Source organism: Entelurus aequoreus, linkage group LG21 (genome assembly GCF_033978785.1).
Source record: "Entelurus aequoreus isolate RoL-2023_Sb linkage group LG21, RoL_Eaeq_v1.1, whole genome shotgun sequence".
Taxonomy (NCBI): Eukaryota; Metazoa; Chordata; class Actinopteri; order Syngnathiformes; family Syngnathidae; genus Entelurus; species Entelurus aequoreus.
In genome coordinates this window covers 37,820,800-37,848,689 of record NC_084751.1, presented here as the reverse complement: position 1 = coordinate 37,848,689, position 27,890 = coordinate 37,820,800, and the positions used below count along the sequence as shown (strand labels likewise).

General features: G+C 36.9%; 1 protein-coding gene and 1 long non-coding RNA gene across 5 annotated transcripts in view; one reads left to right on the top strand and one right to left on the bottom strand.

The window, feature by feature from the left end:
• Positions 1–18,798, top strand: part of LOC133638731 (cingulin-like protein 1) — a 163,893-nt gene extending 145,095 nt beyond the window's left edge. For all 4 annotated transcript variants that reach the window (XM_062031628.1, XM_062031625.1, XM_062031629.1 and 1 more), the window contains 8 exons: positions 974–1,141; positions 3,238–3,411; positions 8,102–8,191; positions 8,273–8,356; positions 11,550–11,668; positions 13,521–13,629; positions 13,702–13,859; positions 18,189–18,798. In XM_062031628.1, coding sequence (XP_061887612.1) covers positions 974–1,141; positions 3,238–3,411; positions 8,102–8,191; positions 8,273–8,356; positions 11,550–11,668; positions 13,521–13,629; positions 13,702–13,859; positions 18,189–18,345 — 1,059 coding nt within the window. In that variant the 3' untranslated portion in view covers positions 18,346–18,798. The remainder of the gene's footprint in view (positions 1–973; positions 1,142–3,237; positions 3,412–8,101; positions 8,192–8,272; positions 8,357–11,549; positions 11,669–13,520; positions 13,630–13,701; positions 13,860–18,188) is intronic.
• On the bottom strand, positions 13,449–26,828 carry LOC133638733 (uncharacterized). The gene is made up of 4 exons (XR_009823677.1): positions 26,625–26,828; positions 22,627–22,752; positions 22,317–22,418; positions 13,449–13,827 (listed from the first exon to the last, which is right to left on the bottom strand). It is a non-coding gene; the product is annotated as an uncharacterized LOC133638733 (long non-coding RNA).
• Positions 26,829–27,890: the final 1,062 nt, after the last annotated feature.

The following is a 27,890-nucleotide window of genomic DNA, read 5'->3' as shown; positions in this document are numbered from 1 at the left end:
CTTTGCCCAAAATTAAAATACAGTATGTATATGGAGACATTCTGTAATAACTTGAAGTAAATAATGAAGATTAAAAACCAATTACAAATGGAAAAAAAAATAAAAAATTACTAAAAGTTTACCTATTTTATATTTGCATAGTATGTATATATTATTAATGTTGTAAATACAAATCTCTATACATCTAGAAAGGGTGGTCCTAGAGAGGTTGGCCTTTTTCGGAGGTCTCGAGAAGGTAAATACAAAAATGTGTGTAAGAAATTGAAATGTGCCCCCTTTGCCCAAAAATAAAATACAGTATGTATATGGAGACATTCTGTAATAACTTGAAGTAAATAATGAAGATTAAAAACCAATTACAAACAAAAAATTAAACAAAAAAATTAAATAAAAGTTTACCTTTTTTATATTTGCGTAGTATTTATATATTATTAATGTTGTAAATACAAATATTTATATATCTAGAAAGGGTGGTCCTAAAGAGGTAGGCATTTTTCGGAGATCTCAAGAAGGTAACAAATACAAGAGTGTGTGTGTACATACATACATATGTGTGTATATATATATATATATATATATATATATATATATATATATATATATATATATATATATATATATATATATATATATATATATATATTTACAATTTAAAGCTGATAAAAGATGTCTGCGAATATGAGTGAGGAGCAAATGTATATACCGCAACGTGTTTGTGTATAAAAAAAAAAATAGTAGTCTTTTACATTTCGATTAAAACTTGATCACTTGCACATTTTTCAGTGCAGCAAAATAATCACAGGTAAATACGGAAATGGTGGTACATTCTTTATATGACGTACATAACAAAGTAACAACAAACCACAGAGAGTTTTAATGTCAAACTGCATCCAATGATAATAGTTGATTATGTTCCTAAAGTAGGTATATTCCATATGCGTCACATCCAGATGTGTTTGACATGTGTCTCCAGCTGGCAGAGGCCGTGCAGACGTCCACCCAGTCCTCAGCAGAGTTACACCTGCAGCAGAAATTGCGTCAGGAGGACCAGATGAGGGTGGAGGAGCTGGAGGAGACCTTGCTGGAGAAGGAGCAGGAGCTGCAGAAGTACCAAGCTATCGCCAACCGCTTGCAGGGAGAGGTCAGTCTTCACCACACTTAACTACACTGCAAAATGTCAGTCTTCAAAAACAAGAAAAAAAAAAAAAAAAAAAACTTTCATTTTAAATAAGCAAAATGATCTGCCAATAGAACAAGAAAATTTGGCTTGTCAAGACTTTCCAAAACAAGTAAAATTAGCTAACCTCAATGAACCCAAAAATACCTTAAAATAAGTATATTCTCACTAATAACAAGTGCACTACTATATGAGTACGTATTTTCTATTGTTTCATTGAAAATAAAACTGCAAAGTCCATTTGGCTGTCATCTGTTTTAATTATGAGACACAATTGTGTCAAAGTCTTGATTTTTTTTTTCATGCTTGAAATAAGAAATTATTACTTTAAAAAAGTAGTTTTATACTTGTGAGTGTTGATGACACAGCTTTGCATCAGTTGATATTCTAGTTTCAAGCATGTTTTACTCAATATAGGTCATCAAATCTCAGCAACAAGCTGCAATATCTTACTGAGATCATTTAGGACCAAAACCCTTAAAACAAGTAAAACACTCTAACATAAAATCTTATGTATGGCTGCGCAAGTTCTAGGATGCCCAAAATGTCCATAACACACCCAGCCAAGTCCCACGGGGAGGGGAGATAAAAGTTAGAAAAGTTGGCAAAAGTCCCAAAAATGTTGAAAATACGTACCCAGGTTCGAGTCCCACAAGTCCCGCCGCCGGCCGGCATGCCCAAAATGCCCAAAACGCGCCCAGCAAAGTCCCACGGGAAGGCGGGGAGAAAAGTGAGAAAAGTCGGTAAAATGTTCGAAAATCACACCATGTGGGAGTGGAACCTGGGTAGGTATTTTGAACATTTTTGGGACTTTTCAAACTTTTTCGTTTTGGACATTTTTTGCATCCCGGGACTTGTGCGGCCAGCGGCGGGACTCGTGGGACTGGAAACCGGGGAGGTATTTTGGACAAAATTGGGACTTTTGATCATTTTGGCCGCCTTTTCCCCTCTTCTTCCCCGCCTTCCTGTGCACCATTGCTGGGTGTGTTTTGGACATTTGGACAAAAATATTTTCAAGCATGTTTTACTCAATATAGGTCATAAAATCTCATCAACAAGCTGTAATATCTTACTGAGATCATTTAGGACCAAAACCCTTAAAACAAGTAAAACACTCTTAACATAAAGTCTTATGTATGGCCGCGCAAGTTCTAGGATGCCCAAAATGTCCATAACACACCCAGCCGAGTCCCACGGGGAGGGGGGATAAAAGTTGGCAAAAGTCCCAAAAATTTTAAAAATACCTACCCAGGTTCGAGTCCCACAAGTCCTGCCGCCGGCCGGCATGCCCAAAATGTCCAAAACGCGCCCAGCAAAGTCCCACGGGAAGGCGGTGAGAAAAGTGACAAAAGTTGGTAAAATGTTCGAAAATCACACCATGTGGGACTGGAACCTGGGTAGGTATTTTGAACATTTTTGGGACTTTTCAAACTTTTATCCCCCCTCCCCGTGGGACTCGGCTGGGTGTGTCATGGACATTTTGGGCATCCCGGGACTTGTGCGGCCGGCGGCGGGACTTGTGGGACTCGAACCTGGGTAGGTATTTTGAGCATTTTTGGGGACTTTTGCCGACTTTTCTCACTTTTCTCCCCCACTTCCCGTGGGACTTTGCTGGGTTCGTTTTGGACATTTTTTGCATCCCGGGACTTGTGCGGGATGCGGGACTCTTGGGACTGGAAACCGGGGAGGTATTTTGGACAAAATTGGGACTTTTGACCATTTTGGCCGCCTTTTCCCCTCTTCTTCCCCGCCTTCCTGTGCACCATTGCTGGGTGTGTTTTGGACATTTGGACAAAAATATTTTCAAGCATGTTTTACTCAATATAGGTCATAAAATCTCATCAACAAGCTGTAATATCTTACTGAGATCATTTAGGACCAAAACCCTTAAAACAAGTAAAACACTCTTAACATAAAATCTGCTTAGTGAGAAGAATGATCTTATCAGACAGAAAATAAGCAAATATCACCCTTATTTGAGATATTTAATCTTATTTAGATTTCAGTTTTTGCAGTGTACACCTGAGAGTATTTGTCACGTGACAACATCTGTGACGCAGGTGTCAGGCAAGCTGATTGACAAGGAGCGCACGCTGGAGGAGGAGATCCAGCTGAGAGAGAGGCTCCAGCTGCAGTGCAAGCAGGCGGAGAGGACCGTGGACGACCTCCACATGGAGCTGCAGGCCACCATCCAGGCCAGAGATGACCTGGCCAAGCAGTTTAAACAGGCTCAGGTAAAAACCAGTTGGACTCACTTGTGTTTGTTGGAAGTGAAACACTCCATTGTCTCATAACCATGAGCATACCATCCATGTTTGAGTTAGACTAAGAACTAGGGGTGATAAGGGTTTCGCTCGGTTGCATCTAAATGATCCGGTATACAGAAAGCTCGAGTATACTTGTGCAAAGTTGGACAGCCAGTTAACATCTGAATGTCCTCCATTGAGCACACAAGGTTGGTCTTTTCGTGTATTGTTGTGAAGTCATTTACAAACGGTGAACAGTCGTGGTCAAAAGTTGACATACACTTGTAAAGAACATAATGTCATGGCTGTCTTGAGTTTCCAATCATTTCTACAACTCTTATTTTTTTTGTGATAGAGTGATTGGAGCACATACTTGTTGGTCACAAAAAACATTCATGAAGTTTGGTTCTTTTATGAATTTATTATGGGTCTACTGAAAATGTGAGCAAATCTGCTGGGTCAAAAGTATACATACAGCAATGTTAATATTTGCTAACATGTCCCTTGGCAAGTTTCACTCCGAAAAGGCGCTTTTGGTAGCCATCCACAAGCTTCTGGTGGAATTTTTGACCACTCCTCTTGACAAAGTTGGTGCAGTTCAGCTAAATTTGTTGGTTTTCTGACATGGACTTGTTTCTTCAGCATTGTCCACACGTTTTAAGTCAGGACTTTGGGAAGGCCTTTCTAAAACCTTACTTCCAGCCTGATTTAGCCATTCCTTTACCACTTTTGACGTGTGTTTGGGGTCATTGTCCTGTTGGAACACCCAACTGCGCCCAAGACCCAACCTCCGGGCTGATGATTTTAGGTTGTCCTGAAGAATTTGGAGGTAATCCTCCTTTTTCGTTGTCCCATTTACTCTCTGTAAAGCACCAGTTCCATTGGCAGCAAAACAGGCCCAGAGCATAATACTACCACCACCATGCTTGACGGTAGGTGTGGTGTTCCTGGGATTAAAGGCCTCACCTTTTCTCCTCCAAACATATTGCTGGGTATTGTGGCCAAACAGCTCAATTTTGGTTTAATCTGACCACATAACTTTCCCACAGAAGGTCTTATCTTTGTCCATGTGATCAGCAGCAAACTTTAGACGAGCCTTAAGATGTCGCTTCTGGAGCAAGGCCTTCCTTCTTGCATGGTAGCCTCTCAGTCCATGGCGATGCAAAACATGCTTGACTGTGGACACTGACACCTGTGTTCCAGCAGCTTCCAATTCATTGCAGACCTGCTTTTTGCTGGTTCTCGGTTGACTCTTGATCATCCTGACCAATTTTATCTCAGCAGCAGGTAATAGCTTGCGTTTTCTTCCTAATCGTGGCAGTGACAAAACTGTGCCATGCAATTAATACTTAGGAACAATTGTCTGCACAGTTGCTCTTGGCACCTTAAGCTGCTTTGAAATGGCTCCAAGTGACTTTCCTGATTTGTTCAAGCTTTGTTCATTCTTAGTGTTTCACTTAAGCTGTATCTGCTTATCACTCAGCTTCTAAAACTTGTATTTTTCAGTGTTTTTAGAACGCTTCATAGGAAAAATATTGTATTGCATTGTTAGCCGTCAGCTATGATCCATATTTTGGAATTTGGAATGTATAAAAAAATTGAAAGACATGTGTGTCTCAAATAAAAGATTATGAATGATGGGCTGAATTCCCCAAAAATGTGCAGTTTCCCTTTAATGAATTTATTGGGAACGCTTGGTGTTGCAAAACACAAATTAACACTCTACTTTAAAACCATAAATCTATCACAGGGTTCCTGTTTTTCATACATGCTGTTGTTCTCGGAGTAATTTCACTTGATCAAGCCTTTTCTAACATTCCACACTACAAAATAGTAAAAGTATGTACTTTTAATGCTATACAGTTAGTGTTTTTCATACCTAACATTGTTCTCTATGTCATTTCGCTTGATCAAGTAAATGGTAAATAGATTATATAGCGGGCTTCTCTACCTTCAAGGTACTCAATGCCCAACATTGTTCTCTATGTCATTTCGCTTGATCAAGTAAATGGTAAATAGATTATATAGCGGGCTTCTCTACCTTCAAGGTACTCAATGCCCTTTGACACCATTTCCCACATTCACCCATTCACACACTGATGGCGGGAGCTGCCATGTAAGGCCCTAACCACCATCAGGAGCAAGGGTGAAGTGTCTTGTCCAAGGACACAACAAACGTGGTGGAAGCCGGGGATCGAACCAGGAACCCTCAGGTTGCTGGCAGGGCCGCTCTCCCCACCGACTACTAAATAGTACAAGTAATGTAATATGATTTGTGCTGATATCGTATCCGATTAATATCGGCTAAAACTCAAGGCTCCAATATTGGTATCATATGGGAAGTTGTTTCAGGGACACCCTTACCTTGAGAAAGGTGAGGGTCCAGGTGTGTTAAATGTACTAAATAATTATGGATGAGCCCCCCCCCCGTACCTCAGCCGTGACACTGAGGATGACAATGACGCGAAACCAAAAAATGGCTAAAGGAGAAGCGTGTTAAATGGCCTGGCAACAATTTTTCAGGGAGCTGTGTTAGAATAATTGTAAGTTATCACAAAAACTTTATGTTACATTGAGGGTCTGGTGAGCAGACAAAAGCTGTCTTTGGAACCTACCAAGAGTAAGGCTCGTAAAACTCCACTGTGTAGGGGGGGAAGCAAGATGAAGGTGTTCCTGTTTTCTTTCATGTATAGTAATCAACAGAAAGATATTGTTCTAACCCAAGGACTTCAAAGCGGAGAGGAAGCAGGACCAGACTCCCCTCCAGGCGACCTCTTCTTGAACCTTCTTTTTGAACTGTTTTACGAACGTCTTTTTGAACTATTTTACGACCTCTTCTTTTGAACTGTTCGGTAACCAAAGGCAACGCTGTTTACGACCCACTTCCCTCTGGAAGCAGCTGTGGTCATGTGGTCGGAGAAAGTCAAATAAAGAAGGAGGAGTACAATCTTTCAACAGAGCGTGCTGAGATACTGTACAAGGGTACAGTGTACAGGCGACTAGGGATGGTGTTTGATAAGAAATTATCGAGTTCGAGCCTATTATCGAATCCTCTTATCGAACCGATTCCTTATCGATTCTCTTATCGAGTCCAGATAGGGTGTTGTATATGGAAAAAAACACACAATATTTGGTTTAACAAAAGCTCACTTTTATTATATAAGAAAAAAATAAAATCTAATAAATAAATAAATATTGACTGTTACCCACCTAAAAAAATAAAATAAATAAATATTGACTGTTGTTACCCAAAGTATATTAAGTGGGATTTTTCAGAGAAACAAATATATACAGTAACACAAAAATTACCTGTCTCTGTGATCACTATAGGTGTATAAATAATAATATAGTGTTAAATAAAATCAGTCCCTTGGGCACAAAACTGAAAATAATACAGCTCTCTAAAAAGTGCACTTCTGCTGCTATTTGACATAACTGTTTGTTATGATGCTTTGACATTTTTGCACTTTATTTCTTTATTGAAAGAAAATTCTATGAAGAGAAAAGTTGTTTGCAAATGTGGTTACAGTGCTAAAAAATGAAAAGTTAAAGCTAAAAAAAGAAATACACTTTATTGAGTTAACATTATTTCTTTATGGGGGAAAAATGTTATGAGCTAGAGAATATAACAACTACACTACCCAGCATGCAACGGGAAATACGAGCATGCGCGGTAGCCCCGAAAAGTGTTGCATGTTGCCACCCGGCAGCTAAGAATGAGGTTATGAGCACGCTGTGAAAGTAAACATCAAGAACTCAGCCAACACGCCTCGTCTGCATTATTTATAATTAGATGGACAACACATCTACAGTGTGATTTTGTTTTGTTTACAAGGAAAGAAAAACAAAAGTTAAAAAAGGGAGATATGTTGTATATATATGTATGTGCTGCGGTTGTTTTAAGAACGTTGCGACAGCTGCCGTAAAGGAGGTGCGTTGCTAGCCTGGTTGCTATGTTTCCGGTTGGTCGTAAAAGTGTCCGTCATGTGTTTTACCCTGCTAAAATCTCTCAGTAAAGTTATTCGATGGATTATAGCTTTTGTTTTTAACTTTATTACACCTTGGAGCGCTTTTTCCCGTCCATTGTTTTCCTGCTTTCGCTATCTGCGCCTAATGACTGAGCTACGTGACGTCATTTCTTGTGATGTCCCACAGGGCATTTCTGGTCGGGACGGGATTCGAATAAAGAATCAACTCTTTTCCTTTACTATAGTGGTCTCGATAACGGGGACCGGTTCTCAAAAAGGGATTTGAGTCCGAGGACTCGGTTCTTTTCTTATCAAACAACCGGGAAAACCGGTTTCGAGTATCATCCCTACAGGCGACTCTCCTCAATTGAGTCCAAATTGAATTCTGTCTGTTTAATTCTTTGCCTCTTGTCTTGTTTAATAGATGTCATCAGTGTTTGAACCTGACAAGCTGAAACTTATTACCAAGCGACAGCCTCAAAACCTCCAATTGTTTGTCCTTCATGTACATAAAAATGCTGGGAATCAAATATGTATTTCCCTCATTTGAGTACATGTTCATTAGCAGTCTTTTTTTAATTGTTTTTTTGCAGTCTCTGTTAAAATAAAGCCGGGAGAACAATTCTGGACTGCTAATGTCTTTTAAGAGGATCGACTTAAAAAAAATGTGCAGGGGATGCAGTAATTATTTCCCCTTCTGTGACTCTTAGGAAAAATTGATCGACCTGGAGACCGACGTGGAGGAGCTGCACGACAGCGAGCAGAGATGGGCCGCCAAGCACAAGAGAGCTATTGATCAGGTAGACGAAGCGAGAATGAGTTATTCCCGAATTTGATCTCATTATTTGAATTTATTAACACAACGATTTGTTTGCCGTCAGATGGAGCAGCTGCAGATGAAGGTCATTCAGGAGAAAGATCTGAACGACCAGCTGGAAACGGAGAGAAACATCATGGAGAGACAGGTGCGTGTCCTGTGTGCTTTGATTAACGTTTACATTGTGGACAAAAATAAACTTTTCATTCTACAAACCCCAAAACCAGTGAAGTTGGCACGTTGAGTAAATGGTAAATAAAAAGAGAATACAATGATTTGCGAATCCTTTTCAACTTATATTCAATTGAATAGACTGCAAAGACAAGATATTTAACGTTGAAACTGGAAAACTTTTATTTTTTGAAAATATTAGCTCATTTGGAATTTGATGCTCGCAACATGTTTCAAAAAAGACTGATAAAGTTGAGGAATGCTCATCAAACACTTATTTGGAACATCCCACAGGTGGACAGGCTTTCTTGAAGAAGCGAAAAGGAAAATGTTGCCTAATAAATGATAAGGCATTTGAAATTTTACCACAAGTATTCTCAGTAGCTCTCGTGGCTACACAACATTCGTGCTGGTTTTGCAGGCCAGAAGTACTCGGCTCAAACCCTTGTCAGAGATGAGGTAGCAGGATCTATACTATACATTTCATGTTTTAAAATTGTTTATATTGCACTAGAAAAAAATTTTCAACAATTTATTTTCCATTAATTAATTTGAGCAAAAATTGAATTCAATTTTGAGGAAGAAATGAAAATGGTTTCACACAAATAAAGTGTGAAAAGAAAATTGTAATGGTGGTAGTCACCTAAAGTTATGTAGCCTGTGGCGGACATGTGTAAATCCTACTAATCTTTTTAGACATCCATAAATATGAACACAAACAGATTTTTCTGAGAATAATTACAATGTTACATGCAGAAAACGATGCAAAATACATACGCATGTGGAAGAGTGCAATATATTTATCTGTACAGTAATCTATTTATTTATATATATTTATTTAGCTTATATACACTACCATTCAAAAGTTTGGGGTCACCCAAACAATTTTGTGGAATAGCACTCATTTCTAAGAACAAGAATAGACTGTCGAGTTTCAGATGAAAGTTCTCTTTTTCTGGCCATTTTGAGCGTTTAATTGACCCCACAAATGTGATGCTCCAGAAACTCAATCTGCTCAAAGGAAGGTCAGTTTTGTAGCTTCTGTAACGAGCTAAACTGTTTTCAGATGTGTGAACATGATTGCACAAGGGTTTTCTAATCATCAATTAGCCTTCTGAGCCAATGAGCAAACACATTGTACCATTAGAACACTGGAGTGATAGTTGCTGGAAATGGGCCTCTATACACCTATGTAGATATTGCACCAAAAACCAGACATTTGCAGCTAGAATAGTCATTTACCACATTAGCAATGTATAGAGTGTATTTCTTTAAAGTTAAGACTAGTTTAAAGTTATCTTCATTGAAAAGTACAGTGCTTTTCCTTCAAAAATAAGGACATTTCAATGTGACCCCAAACTTTTGAATGGTAGTGTATATATATTTATATATTATTTATATATATTTATTTATTTATACATGCAACTTATTGCTTTTTTATCCTGCACTACCATGAGTATATGTAACGAAATTTCGTTCTTATCTGTGCTGTAAAGTTCAAGTTTGAATGACAATAAAAAGGAAGTCTAAGTCTAATAAATGACGAAAACAATGTCAAAAGTTTTAGCGAAAATGACCTTTTGAAAACCAAATCATACAATAAGTAGGGCGTTCAAAAACCGAGGTACCACCAAATAATAAACCAGTTTATTTGCTTCATGAACCTCTTCATTTGACGAGTAAAATGTGAAAAGTACAGTACAGGCCAAAACTTTGGACACACCTTCTCATTTCAATGTGTTTTCTTTATTTTCATGACTATTTACTTTGTAGATTGTCACTGAAGGCATCAAAACTATGACACCTGTGAAGTGAAAACCATTTCAGGTGACTTCTTGAAGCTCATCGAGAGAATGCCAAGAGTGTGCAAAGCAGTAATCAGAGCAAAGGGTGGCTATTTTGAAGAAACTAGAATATAAAACATGTTTTCAGTTATTTCACCTTTTTTTGTTAAGTACATAACTCCACATGTGTTCATTCATAGTTTTGATGCCTTCAGTGACAATCTACAATGTAAATAGTCATGAAAATAAAGAAAACACATTGAATGAGGAGAAGGTGTGTCCAAACTTTGGGCCTGTACTGTATGCTGAATGGTTTTGTGTTTTCGCATGAACAAGGATATGTGTAAAAATGGCAAAAGAAAAAAAAACTAACGTCCACTGTAGAGGACGCTGGTTCTCAGATGATTTGATTGGTTATCAGTTCATTTCCACGAACTAATCGACCCCCAGAATCCTGGTTATGTGAAGTCTAACCTTGACGAAGGTCTATAGTGTTCAATGATTGAGAAATTAGCTTTGTTTCATCTATAGCCTCTTGAGAACCATGTCCTCTGCAGTGGACATTCGTCTTTGGTTACATAGTTACAAACTGTGGCATGTTTTATATTCTAGTTTCTTCAAAATAGCTGATTACTGCTTTGCACACTCTTGGCATTCTCTCGATGAGCTTCAAGCACACCTGTGAAGCGAGAACCATTTCAGGTGACTACCTCTTGAAGCTCATCGAGAGAATGCCAAGAGTGATCAGAGCAAAGGGTGGCTATTTGGAAGAAACTAGAATATAAAACATGTTTTCAGTTATTTCATCTTTTTTTGTTAAGTGTGTTCGTTCATAGTTTTGATGCCTTCAGTGACAATCTACAATCATCATGAAAATAAAGAAAACACCTTCAATGAGTTGTGTCCAAACTTTTGGCCTGTACTGTACGATGAATTTTATCTTTTCAGACTTTCGACTTTGTGACTAAATGATCCTACAATGTTGGATAGTCGTGTTAAACAATGCGTCAAATCATAAGGTTTAATGCATTTTGGCGTGAGTTTGCACAGTTTTTGATCAGTCCGTTCGCAGGGGTTTGCAGTCAGGCTACGTTGTGATGTCACAGCGAGGTGGAAGTACTTATTTGGACATTAAGTCAAAGGGGGAGGAGCTTCTTCTGAATCTATATAATGATTATGAGGTTTATTTTTGACCGTGTCTGGAAGAAGAAAATAGCCACATATGTTTGACTTCCAGACATATGTTTCAACTGTACATTTTCAAAAGTAAATGATGACACTTTTGAAGAGGATTAGGCCGTGGTTTCATTTGCAATCTGAGAACGCTTACGGAACAATCACCTGTAATGTTTATAAAAGAAAACCCATTTCTGTGTCTCTCTGAAGTACCGTGATCTCCGCGTGGAGTTGGACGACCTTCAGAGTTCCAAACCTTCGGATGATCTTATCTCCAAGTCGGAGAGCCGAGTCAAAGAGCTGGAGAACGCTCTCAGGACTGAGGAGAGGTATTTGCAGTATATATATAATAAGTCTGGTAGAGGTCCTTGCACTAGGAATTGATACCTTTATTGATTTACAGCCATGGTCTAAAGTTTACATACACTGGTAAAGAACATAATGTCATGGCTGTCTTGAGTTTCCAATAATTTCTTCAACTCTTATTTTTGTGTGATCGAGTGATTGGAGCACATACTTGTTGGTCACAAAAAACATTCATGAAGTTTAGAGATGTCCGATAATATCGGAATGCCGATATTATCGGCCGATAAATGCTTTAAAATGTAATATCGGAAATTAACGGTTTCAAAAAGTAAAATGTATGACTTTTTAAAACGCCGCTGTTACTGTCGACTGTACTATTATTACACCATTTTTTAATGCATTTTATTACTAGATTTTTTTTAAATTAAAATGTAAAAAAAAGTATGGTAAATAGCAATAATTTCACCTCAGAATTTAGTGTATATTATTGTAAATGGTAAAAAAAAAAAAAAAGGCAGCTCAGTTGCCAGAATTGTACTGTAAAATTTACATTTGGTTTTTTTTACTGTAAATAAAAAAAACTGCAAATTTACTAATGTTAGCACCTGAGCTGCCAGTTTGTTGTTTTAGATTTTTACAGCAAATCAACAACTGTAGATGTTTCAGTGTATTACTGTAAAGGCCTATACGGCACCATAGTTTATTACAGTAAAAATAAGTACAGTTTTTTTTTAGAGATGTCCGATAATATCGGACTGCCGATATTATCGGCCGACAAATGCTTTAAAATGTAATATCGGAAATTATCGGTATCGGTTTCACAAAGTAAAATTTATGAATTATTAAAACGCCGCTGTGTACACGGACGTAGGGAGAAGTACAGAGCGCCAAAAAACCTTAAAAGCACTGCCTTTGTGTGCCGGCCCAATCACATAATATCTACGGCTTTTACACACACACAAGTGAATGCAAGCATACTTGGTCAACAGCCATACAGGTCACACTGAGGGTGACCATATAAACAACTTTAACACTTTTACAAATATGCGCCACACTGTGAACCCACACCAAACAAGAATGACAAACACATTCCGGGAGAACACACTGCAAAAAGTCAGTGTTCAAAAACAAGGAAAAAAAATACAAAAATGAGGGGTATTTTATTTGAACTAAGCAAAATTATCTGCCAATAGAACAAGAAAATTTGGCTTGTCAAGATTTTCCAAAACAAGTAAAATTAGCTAATTTCAATGAACCCAAAAATACCTTAAAATAAGTATATTCTCACTAATAACAACTGTACTACTATGTGAGTACGTATTTTCTATTGTTTCATTGAAAATAAGACAGCAAAGTCCATTTGGCTGTCATCTGTTTTAAGTATGAGACACAATTGTGTCAAAGTCATGATTGTTTTATTACATGCTTGAAATAAGAAATTCTTACTTTAAAAAAGTAGTTTTATACTTGTGAGTGTTGATGACACAGCTTTGCAACAGTTGATATTCTAGTTTCAAGCATGTTTTACTCAATATAGGTCATCAAATCTCAGCAACAAGCTGTAATATCTTACTGAGATCATTTAGGACCAAAACACTTAAAACAAGTAAAACACTCTAACGTAAAATCTGCTTAGTGAGAAGAATTATCTTATCAGACAGAAAATAAGCAAGTATCACCCTTATTTGACATATTTCATCTTACTTAGATTTCAGTTTTTGCAGTGTGGTCTTAAGTACCCGATTCGCTTCAGTGTGTGACTCAAAAAAGCTTGAAAATGAGCGAATGGCGAATATACCAGGATTCTATGTTTTTTATTGTTGAAACAAGCAACATGGCTACCTTTTAAATTGATCCCCTTGTGTATTTACGCAGGAGTAAAGCTCTCCTTAACAACAGCATTGGCAAACTGGAGAGGAGGATCAATGAACTGGGCGATCAGATGGAGGAGGAGCACAGGATAGCCACTGAGCAGAAGGACCTGGTAACTTTCCAACGACTACTCACTTAGAACGGATTGGCGCGTGCCTAACTGCTCTCTGATTGGTCCTCGCAGATGGCCCAGAGGATCCGCACTCTGAAGCGGCAGCTCAACGAGACGGAGGAAGAGGCCAGCCGAAGAGACACACAGCTGCGTCACACTCAGCGGGAGCTGGCGGAGGAGAGGGAGTCCAATGGACGACTGCAAAGGCAGATGATAGAACAACATGTTAAGTAAGAACCAAATACTCACCTTACTTACTTGCACTACACCTGTAATCACGGAATATGTGGAAGTCAATATAGGACTGTCGATTAATCGCAAAAAATGATCACTTTAATCATGTATAGACACAGATTAATCGTGCAATTTATTTTGACCATATACAGTCGTGGTCAAAAGTTGACATACACTTGTAAAGAACATAATGTCATGGCTGTCTTTGAGTTTCCAATCATTTCTACAACTCTTATTTTTTTGTGATAGAGTGATTGGAGCACATACTTGTTGGTCACAAAAAACATTCATGAAGTTTGCTTCTTTTATGAATTTATTATGGGTCTACTGAAAATGTGAGCAAATCTGCTGGCTCAAAAGTATACATACAGCAATGTTAATATTTGGTTACATGTCCCTTGGCAAGTTTCACTGCAATAAGGCGCTTTTGGTAGCCATCCACAAGCTTCTGCTTGAATTTTTGACCACTCCTCTTGACAAAATTGGCGCAGTTAAGCTAAATGTGTTGGTTTTCTGACATGGACTTGTTTCTTCTGCATTGTCCACACGTTTAAGTCAGGACTTTTGAGAAGGCCATTCTAAAACCTTAATTCTAGCCTGATTTAGCCATTCCTTTACCACTTTTGACGCGTGTTTGGGGTCATTGTCCTGTTGGACCACCCAACTGCGCCCAAGACCCAACCTCCGGGTTGATGATTTTAGGTTGTCCTGAAGAATTTGGAGGTAATCCTCCTTTTTCATTGTCCCATTTACTCTCTGTAAAGCACCAGTTCCATTGGCAGCAAAACAGGCCCAGAGCATAATACTACCACCACCTTGCTTGACGGTAGGAATGGTGTTCCTGGGATTAAGAGCCTCACCTATTCTCCTACAAATATATTGCTGGGTATTGTGGCCAAACAGCTCAATTTTTGTTTCATCTGACATCACATGGACAAAGATAAGACCTTCTGGAGGAAAGTTCTGTAGTCAGATGAAACAAAAATTGAGCTGTTTGGCCACAATACCCAGCAATAAGTTTTATTAAGCGCCTTATTGCAGTGAAACTTGCCAAGAGACATGTAACCAATATTAACATTGCTGTATGTATACTTTTGAGCCAGCAGATTTGCTCACATTTTCAGTAGACCCATAATAAATTCATAAAAGAACCAAACTTCATGAATGTTTTTTGTGACCAACAAGTATGTGCTCCAATCACAAAAAATAAGAGTTGTAGAAATTATGGGAAACTCAAGACAGCCATGACATTATGTTCTTTACAAGTGTATGTAAACTTTTGACCACGACTGTATACTCCTTTACCGTAATTGTTACCTGAAAGACGGCACGGGTTATGTGGTTTGTGATCAGCTCAATGCAAAGATGAGTCAAGAGACTACGAATGGTAAGCTTGCTGTTAAATTCCACTCCAAAATACACCCTGACAAGACTTTAGATAACACTATCCTGCAGGTTTTAAGCAAATAAATGATGCGCATTCAAGTAAAACATTTCAAACATTTTCCTGTGTGACATTCTGACAATATAACTGGACAGATATGGCCGTCCTTTTAAATTAATTGAAATTATGCAAGCAACCTGTTTAATCATAATTAATCTGATTAATCTGGTTAAAATGTTAAACATCTGACAGCACTACAATGACCGTTTTTTTATTTTTTATTTGACTCTTAAGGAAGACAAAGAAAAACAAACAAATAAAATAAAAACAAAACTTAAAAAGCTATCTTTAAAAACACATTTTGCTAAAAATTCTCTAAATCAGGGGTGTCAAACTCATTTGAGCTCAGGGGCCGCATGGAGAGAAATCTGTGCAAATGCGGGCCGGACTATTAAAATCATGGCATTAAAACTAAAAAAAAAAAGACAACTTCAGATTGTTTTCTTTGTCTGACTTTGGCCAAAAATAGAACAAACACATTCTGAAAATATTACAATAAAAATATAGAAAAAAATACCGACAGCGGTAAAGTTTAGATCCATGGAGGAAAGAAGAAAATGAATGAATGTTTATAACTGAATAAAAATGTGTTTTATTATGTTTTTTTTTTTTTAATGAATTAACATTTATGACAACATTTTTCCAAAACACAATATAGAATGTGAGATACAACAAGATAATGCATACATTTATCATCTGTTTTCAAAACTGTTACAAAAAAGTGGCACCCCAAAAATGTACTGTGGGACCCCGTTTTTATGACTTGATGGGGTCCCTGGGACCCCATCAAGTCATAAAAATGGGGTCAGAGGGACGGACTATTAAAATCATGGCAATAAAACAAACAAACAAAAGACAACTTCAGATTGTTTTTTTTGTCTTACTTTGGCCAAAAATAGAACAAACACATTCTGAAAATATTACAATTAAAAATATAGAAAAAATACCGGCAGCGGTAAAGTTTAGATCCATGAAGGAAAGAAGAAAGAGAATGAATGTTTATACCTGAATACATTTACATATGCATAAAAATTTGTTTTTTTAAAATGAATTAAGTAACGTTAATGACAACCTTTTTCCAAAACACAATATAGAATGTGAGATATAACAGGATAATGCATGCATTTATCATTAGTTTTCAAAAAAGTGGCACCCCAAAAATTTACAGTGGGACCCCATTTTGAAAATTCCTAGCACCAACACTGATGGAGTATTGGTGCGTGCAAAACAGCAGCAGGCGGCTGTGGCCTGCGGGCCGGTTCTAATACTAATCAAATATCATCCCGGGGGCCGTAGATCATTCATTTGCGGCACTAACGACCCCAGCTTGATTACATTACGATAGCATGCATGAAAACACTACTAGCAAACACGTGACAGTTAATAAGGATGCCTTGTTTTAGTTATATTGTAAAACTTGCAAACGTTGCTTGGAGTGATGAATTACAAATCCATACAAGTAGTGACGCTATTGACAACTAGTAGATGCAACGGCACTTTTACTTCCGGTTCAAAGCACTAAGTCAAGGCCCGGCCTTGACTTGTAACCCCAGCTCCATAGGTTCCCCTTTGAACTTGCATAAATTATCTTTTTATTCCTAGATTTTAATCACATTTTAATTGTCGCTTACTTGTCTCTTCACTCCGCAGCACTTTGAGATTCCAGAAATATAAAGTGCATTACAAATAAAATTGTATTATTTTCATAGCCGTAGTTGTGTAGGTGTAACATGCATAATCATCGCAATTCATACACCAGAGATAGATTTTTGAGCGCCGTGTGTAATGTTCTATATTTTCAATGCAACATTTAAAGTTTTGGTGTTTACTGCTGTCATATTGCAGTCTACACGTATCTCTTATGTGTGTCTGCCATCTACTGGTCACACTTATCATTACATCATGTACCAAATAAAATAGCTTCGGAGCTAAGGCGCACTGTCGAGTTTTGAGAAAATTAAAGGATTTTAAGTGCTCCTTATAGTCCCAAAAATACAATAGTTCCAAAGACAGTACAGTATTGTCATCTTCTGCACCCTAAGACACGGAGGTATAAAAAGTAGTAATTAGAGATGTCCGATCATATCGGACTGCAGATACTATCGGCCGATATATGCTTTAAAATGTAATATTGGAAATTATCGGTATCGGTTTCAAAAAGTAACATTTATGACTTTTTAAAACGACGCTGTAGGGAGAAGTACAGAGCGCCAATAAACCTTAAAGGCACTGCCTTTGCGTGCCGGCCCAGTCACATAATATCTGCGGCTTTTCACACACACAAGTGAATGCAAGTCATACTTGGTCAACAGCCATACAGGTCACACTGCGGGTGTCCGTATAAACAACTTTAACACTGTTACAAATATGCGCCACACTGTGAACCCACACCAAACAAGAATGACAAACACAATTTCGGGAGAACATCCGCACCGTAACACAACATAAACACAACAGAAGAAATACCCAGAACCCCTTGCAGCACTAACTCTTCCGGGACGCTACAATATACACCCCTACCTCAACCTCCTCATGCTCTCTCAGGGAGAGCATGTCCCAAATTCCAAGCTGCTGTTTTGAGTTAAAAAAAATGTTAAAAAAAAAAAATTTACTTTGTGACTTCAATAATAAATATGGCAGTGCCATGTTGGCATTTTCTTCCATAACTTGAGTTGATTTATTTTGGAAAACCTTGTTACATTGTTTAATGCATCCAGCGGGGCATCACAACAAAATTAGGCATAATAATGTGTTAATTCCACCACTGTGTATATCGGTATCGGTTGATATCGGAATCGGTAATTAAGAGTTGGACAATATCGGATATTGGCAAAAAAGCCATTATCGGACATCTCTAGTAGTAATTGTTCTGTGTCTTCAGTCGAAAGGACACCCTGACAATTCGTCACACTCTGGATAACCTGCGGCTGGGCCTCGACGTGGACGAGGACGGCGAGGTGGAGCCAACACGCGAAGAACAGACGGAGGAGAAACAAGAGAAAACGCCGGAACAGATCAGTAAGGTCACTGAGGTCTAACATCGGTGCGTTTCGGAAGAGGGAGGAGGATTCCAGAGGGCACGTTCTATCAGTGCCTTCAACACTTATCAGCATCAGAACATACTAGTATTAAATATTCCATGGTGTTTTCACTGGGTTATTGTTGTATTCCACAGCTTAGTTCTTGTTAAGTAGAACTCACACATGAACCGTATTGTACCAAGTCACATGACATATCTGCAGGTCTGATACAAACATGACAATCCCTAACGTCAAATGTTGACCAGAATGATGCCTTGATTTGGATTTTAGATTTAAACGTATAAAAAAAAAACACTCTGCGAAAACATAAAAGCCTTTTCTTGCACAATTTACTGCATCGACAATTCTGCTTTTGCAAAGATAATACAGTGGAACCCGCTTCAGTCGACAACCCAACTTTTCAATTAACTCCTCAAGTCCCAGTCCACTGCATTCTTACTAAAAAAAACACGTACGTCAACATACAGTACAGGCCAAAAGTTTGGACACACCTTCTCCTCATTCAATGCGTTTTCTTTATTTTCATGACTATTTACATTGTAGATTGTCACTGAAGGCGTCAAAACTATGAATGAAAAATGGTAAATGGGTTGTACTTGTATAGCGCTTTTCTACCTTCAAGGTACTCAAAGCGCTTTGACACTATTTCCACATTCACCCATTCACACACTGATGGCGGGAGCTGCCATGCAAGGCCCAAACCACCACCCATCAGGAGCAAGGGTGAAGTGTCTTGCTCAAGGACACAACAAACGTGACGAGGTTGGTAGAAGGTGGGGATGTTCAGTGCAAAGTAAGCTTCAAACTGTAAGCATGTTAGTATTAACCTGGATTCCACCACACTTAACTAACAAATGCTTCACCGTTTCATTTGTTTTTAGATTTTTAATCCTCATAAGAACGAAATATTTGTCTTAAAGAGTCAAGACATACAACAAAATTAGTAGCAGCTCCGTACTGAAATATATACAAACACAAGAATCTTAATAAATGTGCACAAATGGAAGACAAAAATCCTTAATTATCACCATTATTTTTATGGGACTGGCCAAAGAATTGTTGCGTTGACCAGCTCTTCCTCCCAGGGATTTTAAGCTGCTGGTCACTCCCAAATTCTTAAATGGCACATAAGCTGAAGTTTAAATTCATCACCAGGCAGTAGTTGGTATTTTGTGGTTTATTCTCAAAGCTTTAAAGACAAACGTGAGACCCAATCCAGTACAGAAGCGTTCCCTCGCCCAGTCTAGATCGATCTCCCAAAACCCCGGAACTCCTGTGTTCTTCCCTCTGTCCCTCGCTCCCACCCCCGTTGTTTAGATTACTCCCTGAGTTATCTCTACTCTGCATTCCACTGCTAGAAGGCCGACACCTTACTATGAGAGAGAGAAAGAAGGAAGAATACTAGCTATTTTGTAATACGACTATGGAAGGAAAGAAGTAACACTTAAATATGGATATATGGAAAAGATCTGGTTCCATCAGTGTCCACTATGTTATGTCAACTACCGCTTATGTCTAGCCTGGGCAACTATTTTCACACGAGGGGACACATTTTGAAAAAAATGTGTCTGGGGGCCGGTATATCTATTTTTAGGAACCCTAATACAAAACCTCACAATAATGTCTGATTGATTGCTAAAAACGTTATGACAGACCGCCTTAAAAAACTGAATGGAATTTTAAATTTTTTTTACTGAATTAGACACCAATAAAAATTAAAAATGTGGGATTTACAATATTAACTATGAGCGATAAAACACTGAATATTGACAACACATGAACGTCACACCCCCTCTCCATCCACATATTTTACAATCGAGCAAAACGCAACAAAAATGCACCAAACATCTTTAAAACGTGCAAAACCGGGACTGCAAAGTAAGCTTCAAAATAAAAGCATGTTAGTAATAATCTGGATTCCACCACAACCTAACTAACAAATGTTTTACCATTTAATTAGTTTTTAGATTTTTAATCCTCATAAGAACGAGATATTTGTCTTGAGAGTCAAAATTAGTAGCAGCTCCGTACTGAGATATATAAAAACACAAGAATCTTAGTAAATGTGCTCAAATGGAAGTTAAAATGCTTAATTATCACCATTATTTTTATGTGACTGGCTAAAGTGTAAAAAATTATTTAGTTCCACCTTTGGTTGTGTCAACTACCGCTTCAGGCCTGGGCAATTATTTTGACACGAGGGGCCAAATTTAGAGAAAAAAATGTGTCTGGGGGCCGGTATATCTATTTTTAGGAACACTAATACAAAACCTCACAATAATATCTGGTTGATTGCTAAAAACGTTGTGACAGACCGCCTTAAAAAACTGAATGGAATTTTTTTTTTTTTTACTGAATTAGACACCAATAAAAATTAAAAATGTGGGATTTACAATATTAACTATGAGCGATAAAACACTGAATATTGACAAAATATGAACATCACACCCCCTCTCCATCAACATATTTTACAATCAAGCGAAACGCAAAAAAAAATGCAACAAACAGCCAAATATGAACGGGAAGGGTAGAAAAAACCCACCTTCTATCTGATAAATAATTAAGCTTTAGAACTTTGTCGTCAAAATCTCCTTCCGCGTCTGTCCCTGACACCCACATTTCAGGCTGACACTCTGTGGAAACGCTCCCCACCCACACTGCTTGGTGCCTCGTCTGAGCTGCTGTGACTTACATTACCATAGTAACTAATTAGATTACCATAGTAACTAGTATATCATGCAAAAGTGCAGATTCCAACCATTGAAATACTTTGTATAGTTCAAGACTTGCGGTCATTAGAAAACATCACTGCACATCATAATGGCAGCTACACTTTCCATCTTAAAGATCTAAAAAAAATTATTTGGGAATGTCCGGCGTGGGGCGTCGACTTAAACAGGTTCCACTGCAATGCTCACTTTTGATTGGTGCAGTCAGATATTTATTTTGTGCTGAACAACAGAACAAATCATCTTTTAAAAAAATATATAGTCTTGTTAGTAGTACGTAATAAATACTTCACATGTTAATGCATCGTCTTTACCAAACGAGATTCCGTGATAAAAATCTCTTTAGGGTGTGAGTTGAAAATATCCTTAAGATATTAACTTAGCAACTGTTGTTTGCTAAACAAAAAAAAACAACAACTTTGTATTTAATGCAGTTTTGACATCCATAATAAGTCCATTGGAGAAATGTTTGTAATGACAATCGTTTGGTTGTTGACATATTTGATATGTTGCAGGGTTGGAAGAGAAAGGAGGGCTAAATCCCACACGGTGTTTTATACTCAAGGTATCAGTTTTGTTATGTCGCCTGAATAAATGCAATATTTTCTAATCACTTGAGCGGGTACACGTGATTGTATATACTTCTAAAAATGCTGACTAAATACTTTTTTTTGGGGGGTGTAGCTGCTGAGTGCAAGAACTTACTTATTGTGCCTCATTATCAAGAAAAGAAGGATGTTCATGTGCTTTAACATCCAGACTGTAAAATAAAAGGTTTAAGGAGGGACTATTAGTTTTAAAAGTACATCGACTGTCACACTGTTGACCTAAAGTCACCAAAGTCCAACTATATATATATATTTTTTACATAAATGCAATATTATGAACCGATATTCAGATACTCTCTGGATTCTCTATTTTGTTTACATTTGCTGGTGTTAGTTTACTGTTGGAATAATGTTGGTTTATGCCATAACTATCATTTTATTGCTGTTTTTTTTCTCCCTGCATCACACAAGCTATTTGCATTTAACGGTTCTTGTGTTTCTCCTCCACTCCATCCCTCAATTCCACTGGTTCTGATTGATATTTATTTTTGGTTTTCAAATTCTGTCTTTGGTGAGAATTTCCTGAATAAATTCTTCTCCACAGTAAACGTGTGCTTGATTTACTGCTGCTACAGTTCCTAAGCCACAAACTAAAAGCCATAGGTATACAAGTAAATGTTTATTTACATACCTTACTTGTTTCCAAACGGTTCCTGTAACACGGCAGTAAAACGGATGATCAAACAAAACAGAAGTCATCCTCGTGGACCCACTAGCTGCGGAAGCTAGCTCTCTAATCAGCGAAACAGACAAGAAAGCCATTGTAAGTTCATATTACTAACACAGACACTTTTAAACATGTTGGCATATTAGCTATTGCTAACGCCTCTAGCTTGATTGCATTACGCTAGCAGCTAGAAACATGCATGAAAACACTCCTACTGACATCACACATGGGACGGTTTTAGAAAGTAAGAATTGTTTCATATTGTAAAACTCACAAACGATGCTTGGAGTGACGAATGAAGAATCCTTTCGAGCAGAAACGCGACGGATGGTTTGACTTCCGGTTCAAGGAACGAAACAGGAAGTCCATTTTCAACACTCAGATCCTGCAATGAGCAAACCTGTCCAAAAGTTGGTGTTATAGCACAAACAATAACACACCTTTATGATGTCTTGTCTGTGTTGTATGAAAACTTTGAAACTATGAAAATCCGTAAATTAGCCGCACCATCAAAATGTACATACAGGTTCAATTACATACTTGACATAGATGCACCTTATAGGAGAACTGCACTTTTGAAAGGAATTGTGCCTATCATTCACAATCCTTATGTAAGACAAGAACATATGTTTTTCTTTTATGCATTTTAAATAAATACATGTGAAGTAAAAATATGGGCGTCGCTCAATTTTGCCAGGAAAGTGCTTAGAAAAATATCCAAACATCTCTATTAGGGTTTATGATGTAAGTATATATGTACAGGTAAAAGCCAGTAAATTAGAATATTTTGAAAAACTTGATTTATTTCAGTAATTGCATTCAAAAGGTGTAACTTGTACATTATATTTATTCGTTGCACACAGACTGATGCATTCAAATGTTTATTTCATTTAATTTTGATGATTTGAAGTGGCAACAAATAAAAATCCAAAATTCCGTGTGTCACAAAATTAGAATATTACTTAAGGCTAATACAAAAAAGGGATTTTTAGAAATGTTGGCCAACTGAAAAGTATGAAAATGAAAAATATGAGCATGTACAATACTCAATACTTGGTTGGAGCTCCTTTTGCCTCAATTACTGCGTTAATGCGGCGTGGCATGGAGTCGATGAGTTTCTGGCACTGCTCAGGTGTTATGAGAGCCCAGGTTGCTCTGATAGTGGCCTTCAACTCTTCTGCGTTTTTGGGTCTGGCATTCTGCATCTTCCTCTTCACAATACCCCACAGATTTTCTATGGGGCTTAGGTCAGGGGAGTTGGCGGGCCAATTTAGAACAGAAATACCATGGTCCGTAAACCAGGCACGGGTAGATTTTGCGCTGTGTGCAGGCGCCAAGTCCTGTTGGAACTTGAAATCTCCATCTCCATAGAGCAGGTCAGCAGCAGGAAGCATGAAGTGCTCTAAAACTTGCTGGTAGACGGCTGCGTTGACCCTGGATCTCAGGAAACAGAGTGGACCGACACCAGCAGATGACATGGCACCCCAAACCATCACTGATGGTGGAAACTTTACACTAGACTTCAGGCAACGTGGATCCTGTGCCTCTCCTGTCTTCCTCCAGAGTCTGGGACCTCCATTTCCAAAGGAAATGCAAAATTTGCTTTCGTCAGAAAACATGACTTTGGACCACTCAGCAGCAGTCCAGCTCTTTTTTCCAGGGTCAACGCAGCCGTCTACCAGCAAGTTTTAGAGCACTTCATGCTTCCTGCTGCTGACCTGCTCTATGGAGATGGAGATTTCAAGTTCCAACAGGACTTGGCGCCTGCACACAGCGCAAAATCTACCCGTGCCTGGTTTACGGACCATGGTATTTCTGTTCTAAATTGGCCCGCCAACTCCCCTGACCTTAGCCCCATAGAAAATCTGTGGGATATTGTGAAAAGGAAGATGCAGAATGCCAGACCCAAAAACGCAGAAGAGTTGAAGGCCACTATCAGAGCAACCTGGGCTCTCATAACACCTGAGCAGTGCCAGAAACTCATCCACTCCATGCCACGCCGCATTAACGCAGTAATTGAGGCAAAAGGAGCTCCAACCAAGTATTGAGTATTGTACATGCTCATATTTTTCATTTTCATACTTTTCAGTTGGCCAACATTTCTAAAAATCCCTTTTTTGTATTAGCCTTAAGTAATATTCTAATTTTGTGACACACGGAATTTTAGATTTTCATTTGTTGCCACTTCAAATCATCAAAATTAAATGAAATAAACATTTGAATGCATCAGTCTGTGTGCAATGAATAAATATAATGTACAAGTTACACCTTTTGAATGCAATTACTGAAATAAATAAAGTTTTTCAAAATATTCTAATTTACTGGCTTTTACCTGTAATGTTGTAACTGGCACATTTATAATAATTTATTATTTACATAATCATTTTAAACTGTGGCGCATTCATGTCACAAACGCATCTCAACATTTGCTTTATATATATATACACATGTATGTGTATATATATGTATATATATATATATATATATATATATATATACATATATATATACACATGTATATATATATATATATATATATATACACATGTATATATATATATATATATATATATATATATATACACGTATATGTATGTATATATATATATATACGTATATATATATATACACGTATATATATATATATATATATATACGTATATGTATATATATATGTATATATACACACACATATATATATATATATATATATATATATATATGTATATATATACACTACCGTTCAAAAGTTTGGGGTCACATTGAAATGTCCTTATTTTTGAAGGAAAAGCACTGTACTTTTCAATGAAGATAACTTTAAACTAGTCTTAACTTTAAAGAAATACACTCTATACATTGCTAATGTGATAAATGACTATTCTAGCTGCAAATGTCTGGTTTTTGGTGCAATATCTACATAGGTGTATAGAGGCCCATTTCCAGCAACTATCACTCCAGTGTTCTAATGGTACAATGTGTTTGCTCATTGGCTCAGAAGGCTAATTGATGATTAGAAAACCCTTGTGCAATCATGTTCACACATCTGAAAACAGTTTAGCTCGTTACAAAACTGACCTTCCTTTGAGCAGATTGAGTTTCTGGAGCATCACATTTGTGGGGTCACTTAAACGCTCAAAATGGCCAGAAAAAGAGAACTTTCATCTGAAACTCGACAGTCTATTCTTGTTCTTAGAAATGAAGGCTATTCCACAAAATTGTTGACCCCAAACTTTTGAACGGTAGTGTATGTATATACATATATATATATATGTATATATACATATATATATATACATATATATATATATGTATATATACATATATATATATATATATATATATGTATATATACATATATATATATATATATATGTATATATATATATATATGTATATATACATATATATATATATACATATATATATATATATATATATATATATACATATATATATATATATATATATATATATATATATATATATATATATATATATATATATATATATATATGTATATATACATGTGTATGTATATATACACGTATATACTGTATACACATATACAGGTATATGTATACAAACGTGTATATATACATGTGTTTGTATATATACATATATATGTATGTACACACGTGTATGTATACATATATATATATATATATACATATGTTTATATACATATACATGTATATATTAGGGCTGCAACTAACGATTAATTTGATAATTGATCAATCTGTCGATTATTGCTTCGATTAATAATCGGATAAAAGAGACAAACTACATTTCTATCCTTTCCAGTATTTTGTTAAAAACCAGCATACTGGCACCATGTTGTGGACATTGGGGGTGCAGCATACAGCAACAATAACACAGAAATGTAACTCATCAGAACTGAATCAGGTATTGTACACGTTTCTGTTGTGAATAATAAAGGATTCATTTTAGGCTGCCTCTGAATAATAGCATGAAATATTCCAGCACCTTCATAATGTTTAGTTATACTAAAGCGTCACTCAAATCTAAATATATTTATATAGCTTTATCGGCCCGGCTACATTGATCCATTATGAAACCAACCTGAGATATTTCTGTCCGTTACGTTTATTTCGAAATTGGTAACTGTGCGTTTTCTCTCTCAAAACGGAGTCAAATGTGCCGGAGACACATTATTAGCCCCGCGTTGCAACAAAGGCATAACGTTAAAGTTACTTACAAAAAAGCTGAACTCATGAATGCTTGTCGCCACTATGGACTTAAAAAGTTACGTACTGTGAGTTCTTCCCTTCATCCATGGCTCCAACATTTTTCTTCTTCAGGTGCTCCTGAAGCAATGTTGTACTTCCGTGCCATTTTGCAGGAAACGGTCTTCTTTGAAGTCTTTAAAGTGAAGTGTTCCCACACTTTTGACGACTTAGGTCGTACACTTTTCTCAATTGAAGCAATAACCTCAAGATGTTTCTCCGCTAAACTATCGGTCGTGTTTTCCTGCGCCATTTTTCGAATTTTTCCAGCAAAGGAGACGCCGTCGTCACGTGAGCTGCACATGACACATCATTGGCTAGCTTACGCCACCTCATGAGACGTAGCCTCACCGCCGCCCTGGCGCTGTTTTGTACTGTTTTTGTACTTATTTTGATTATTGTTTCTCAGCTGTTTATAAATAAAGGTTTATAAATAAAGGTTTATAAAACAAAAAAAACAAAAAATTTAAAACAAAAATTACAACAAAAAAAAAGCCTCCACGCATGCGCATAGCATAGTTCCAACGAATCGATGACTAAATTAATCGCCAACTATTTTGGTAATCGATTTTAATCGATTCAATCGAATAGTTGTTGCAGCCCTAGTATATATATATATATATATATATATATATATATATATATATATATATATATATATATATATATATATATATATATATATATATATATATATATATATATATATATATATATATATGTATGTATATATACAGGTATATATATGTATGTATACAAACACATGTATATATACATGTTTGTATACATATACATGTGTGTATATATACACATGTGTGTATATATACACATGTATATGTATACAAACATGCGTATGTATACATACACATGTATATATACTAGGGGTGTGGGAAAAAATCGATTCAAATTCGAATCGCGATACTCACGTTGTGCGATTCAGAATCGATTCTCATTTTTAAAAAATCGATTTTTTTATTTGTAAATTTATTTTATTTTATTTTATTTCTTTATTTTTTTAAATTAATCAATCCAACAAAACAATACACAGCAATACCATAACAATGCAATCCAATTCCAAAACCAAACCCGACCCAGCAACACTCAGAACTGCAATAAACAGAGCAATTGAGAAGAGACACAAACACGACACAGAACAAACCAAAAGTAGTGAAACAAAAATGAATATTATCAACAACAGTATCAATATTAGTTACAATTTCAACATAGCAGTAATTAAAAATCCCTCATTGACATTATCATTAAACATTTTTAAAAAATAGAAAAATGAACAATA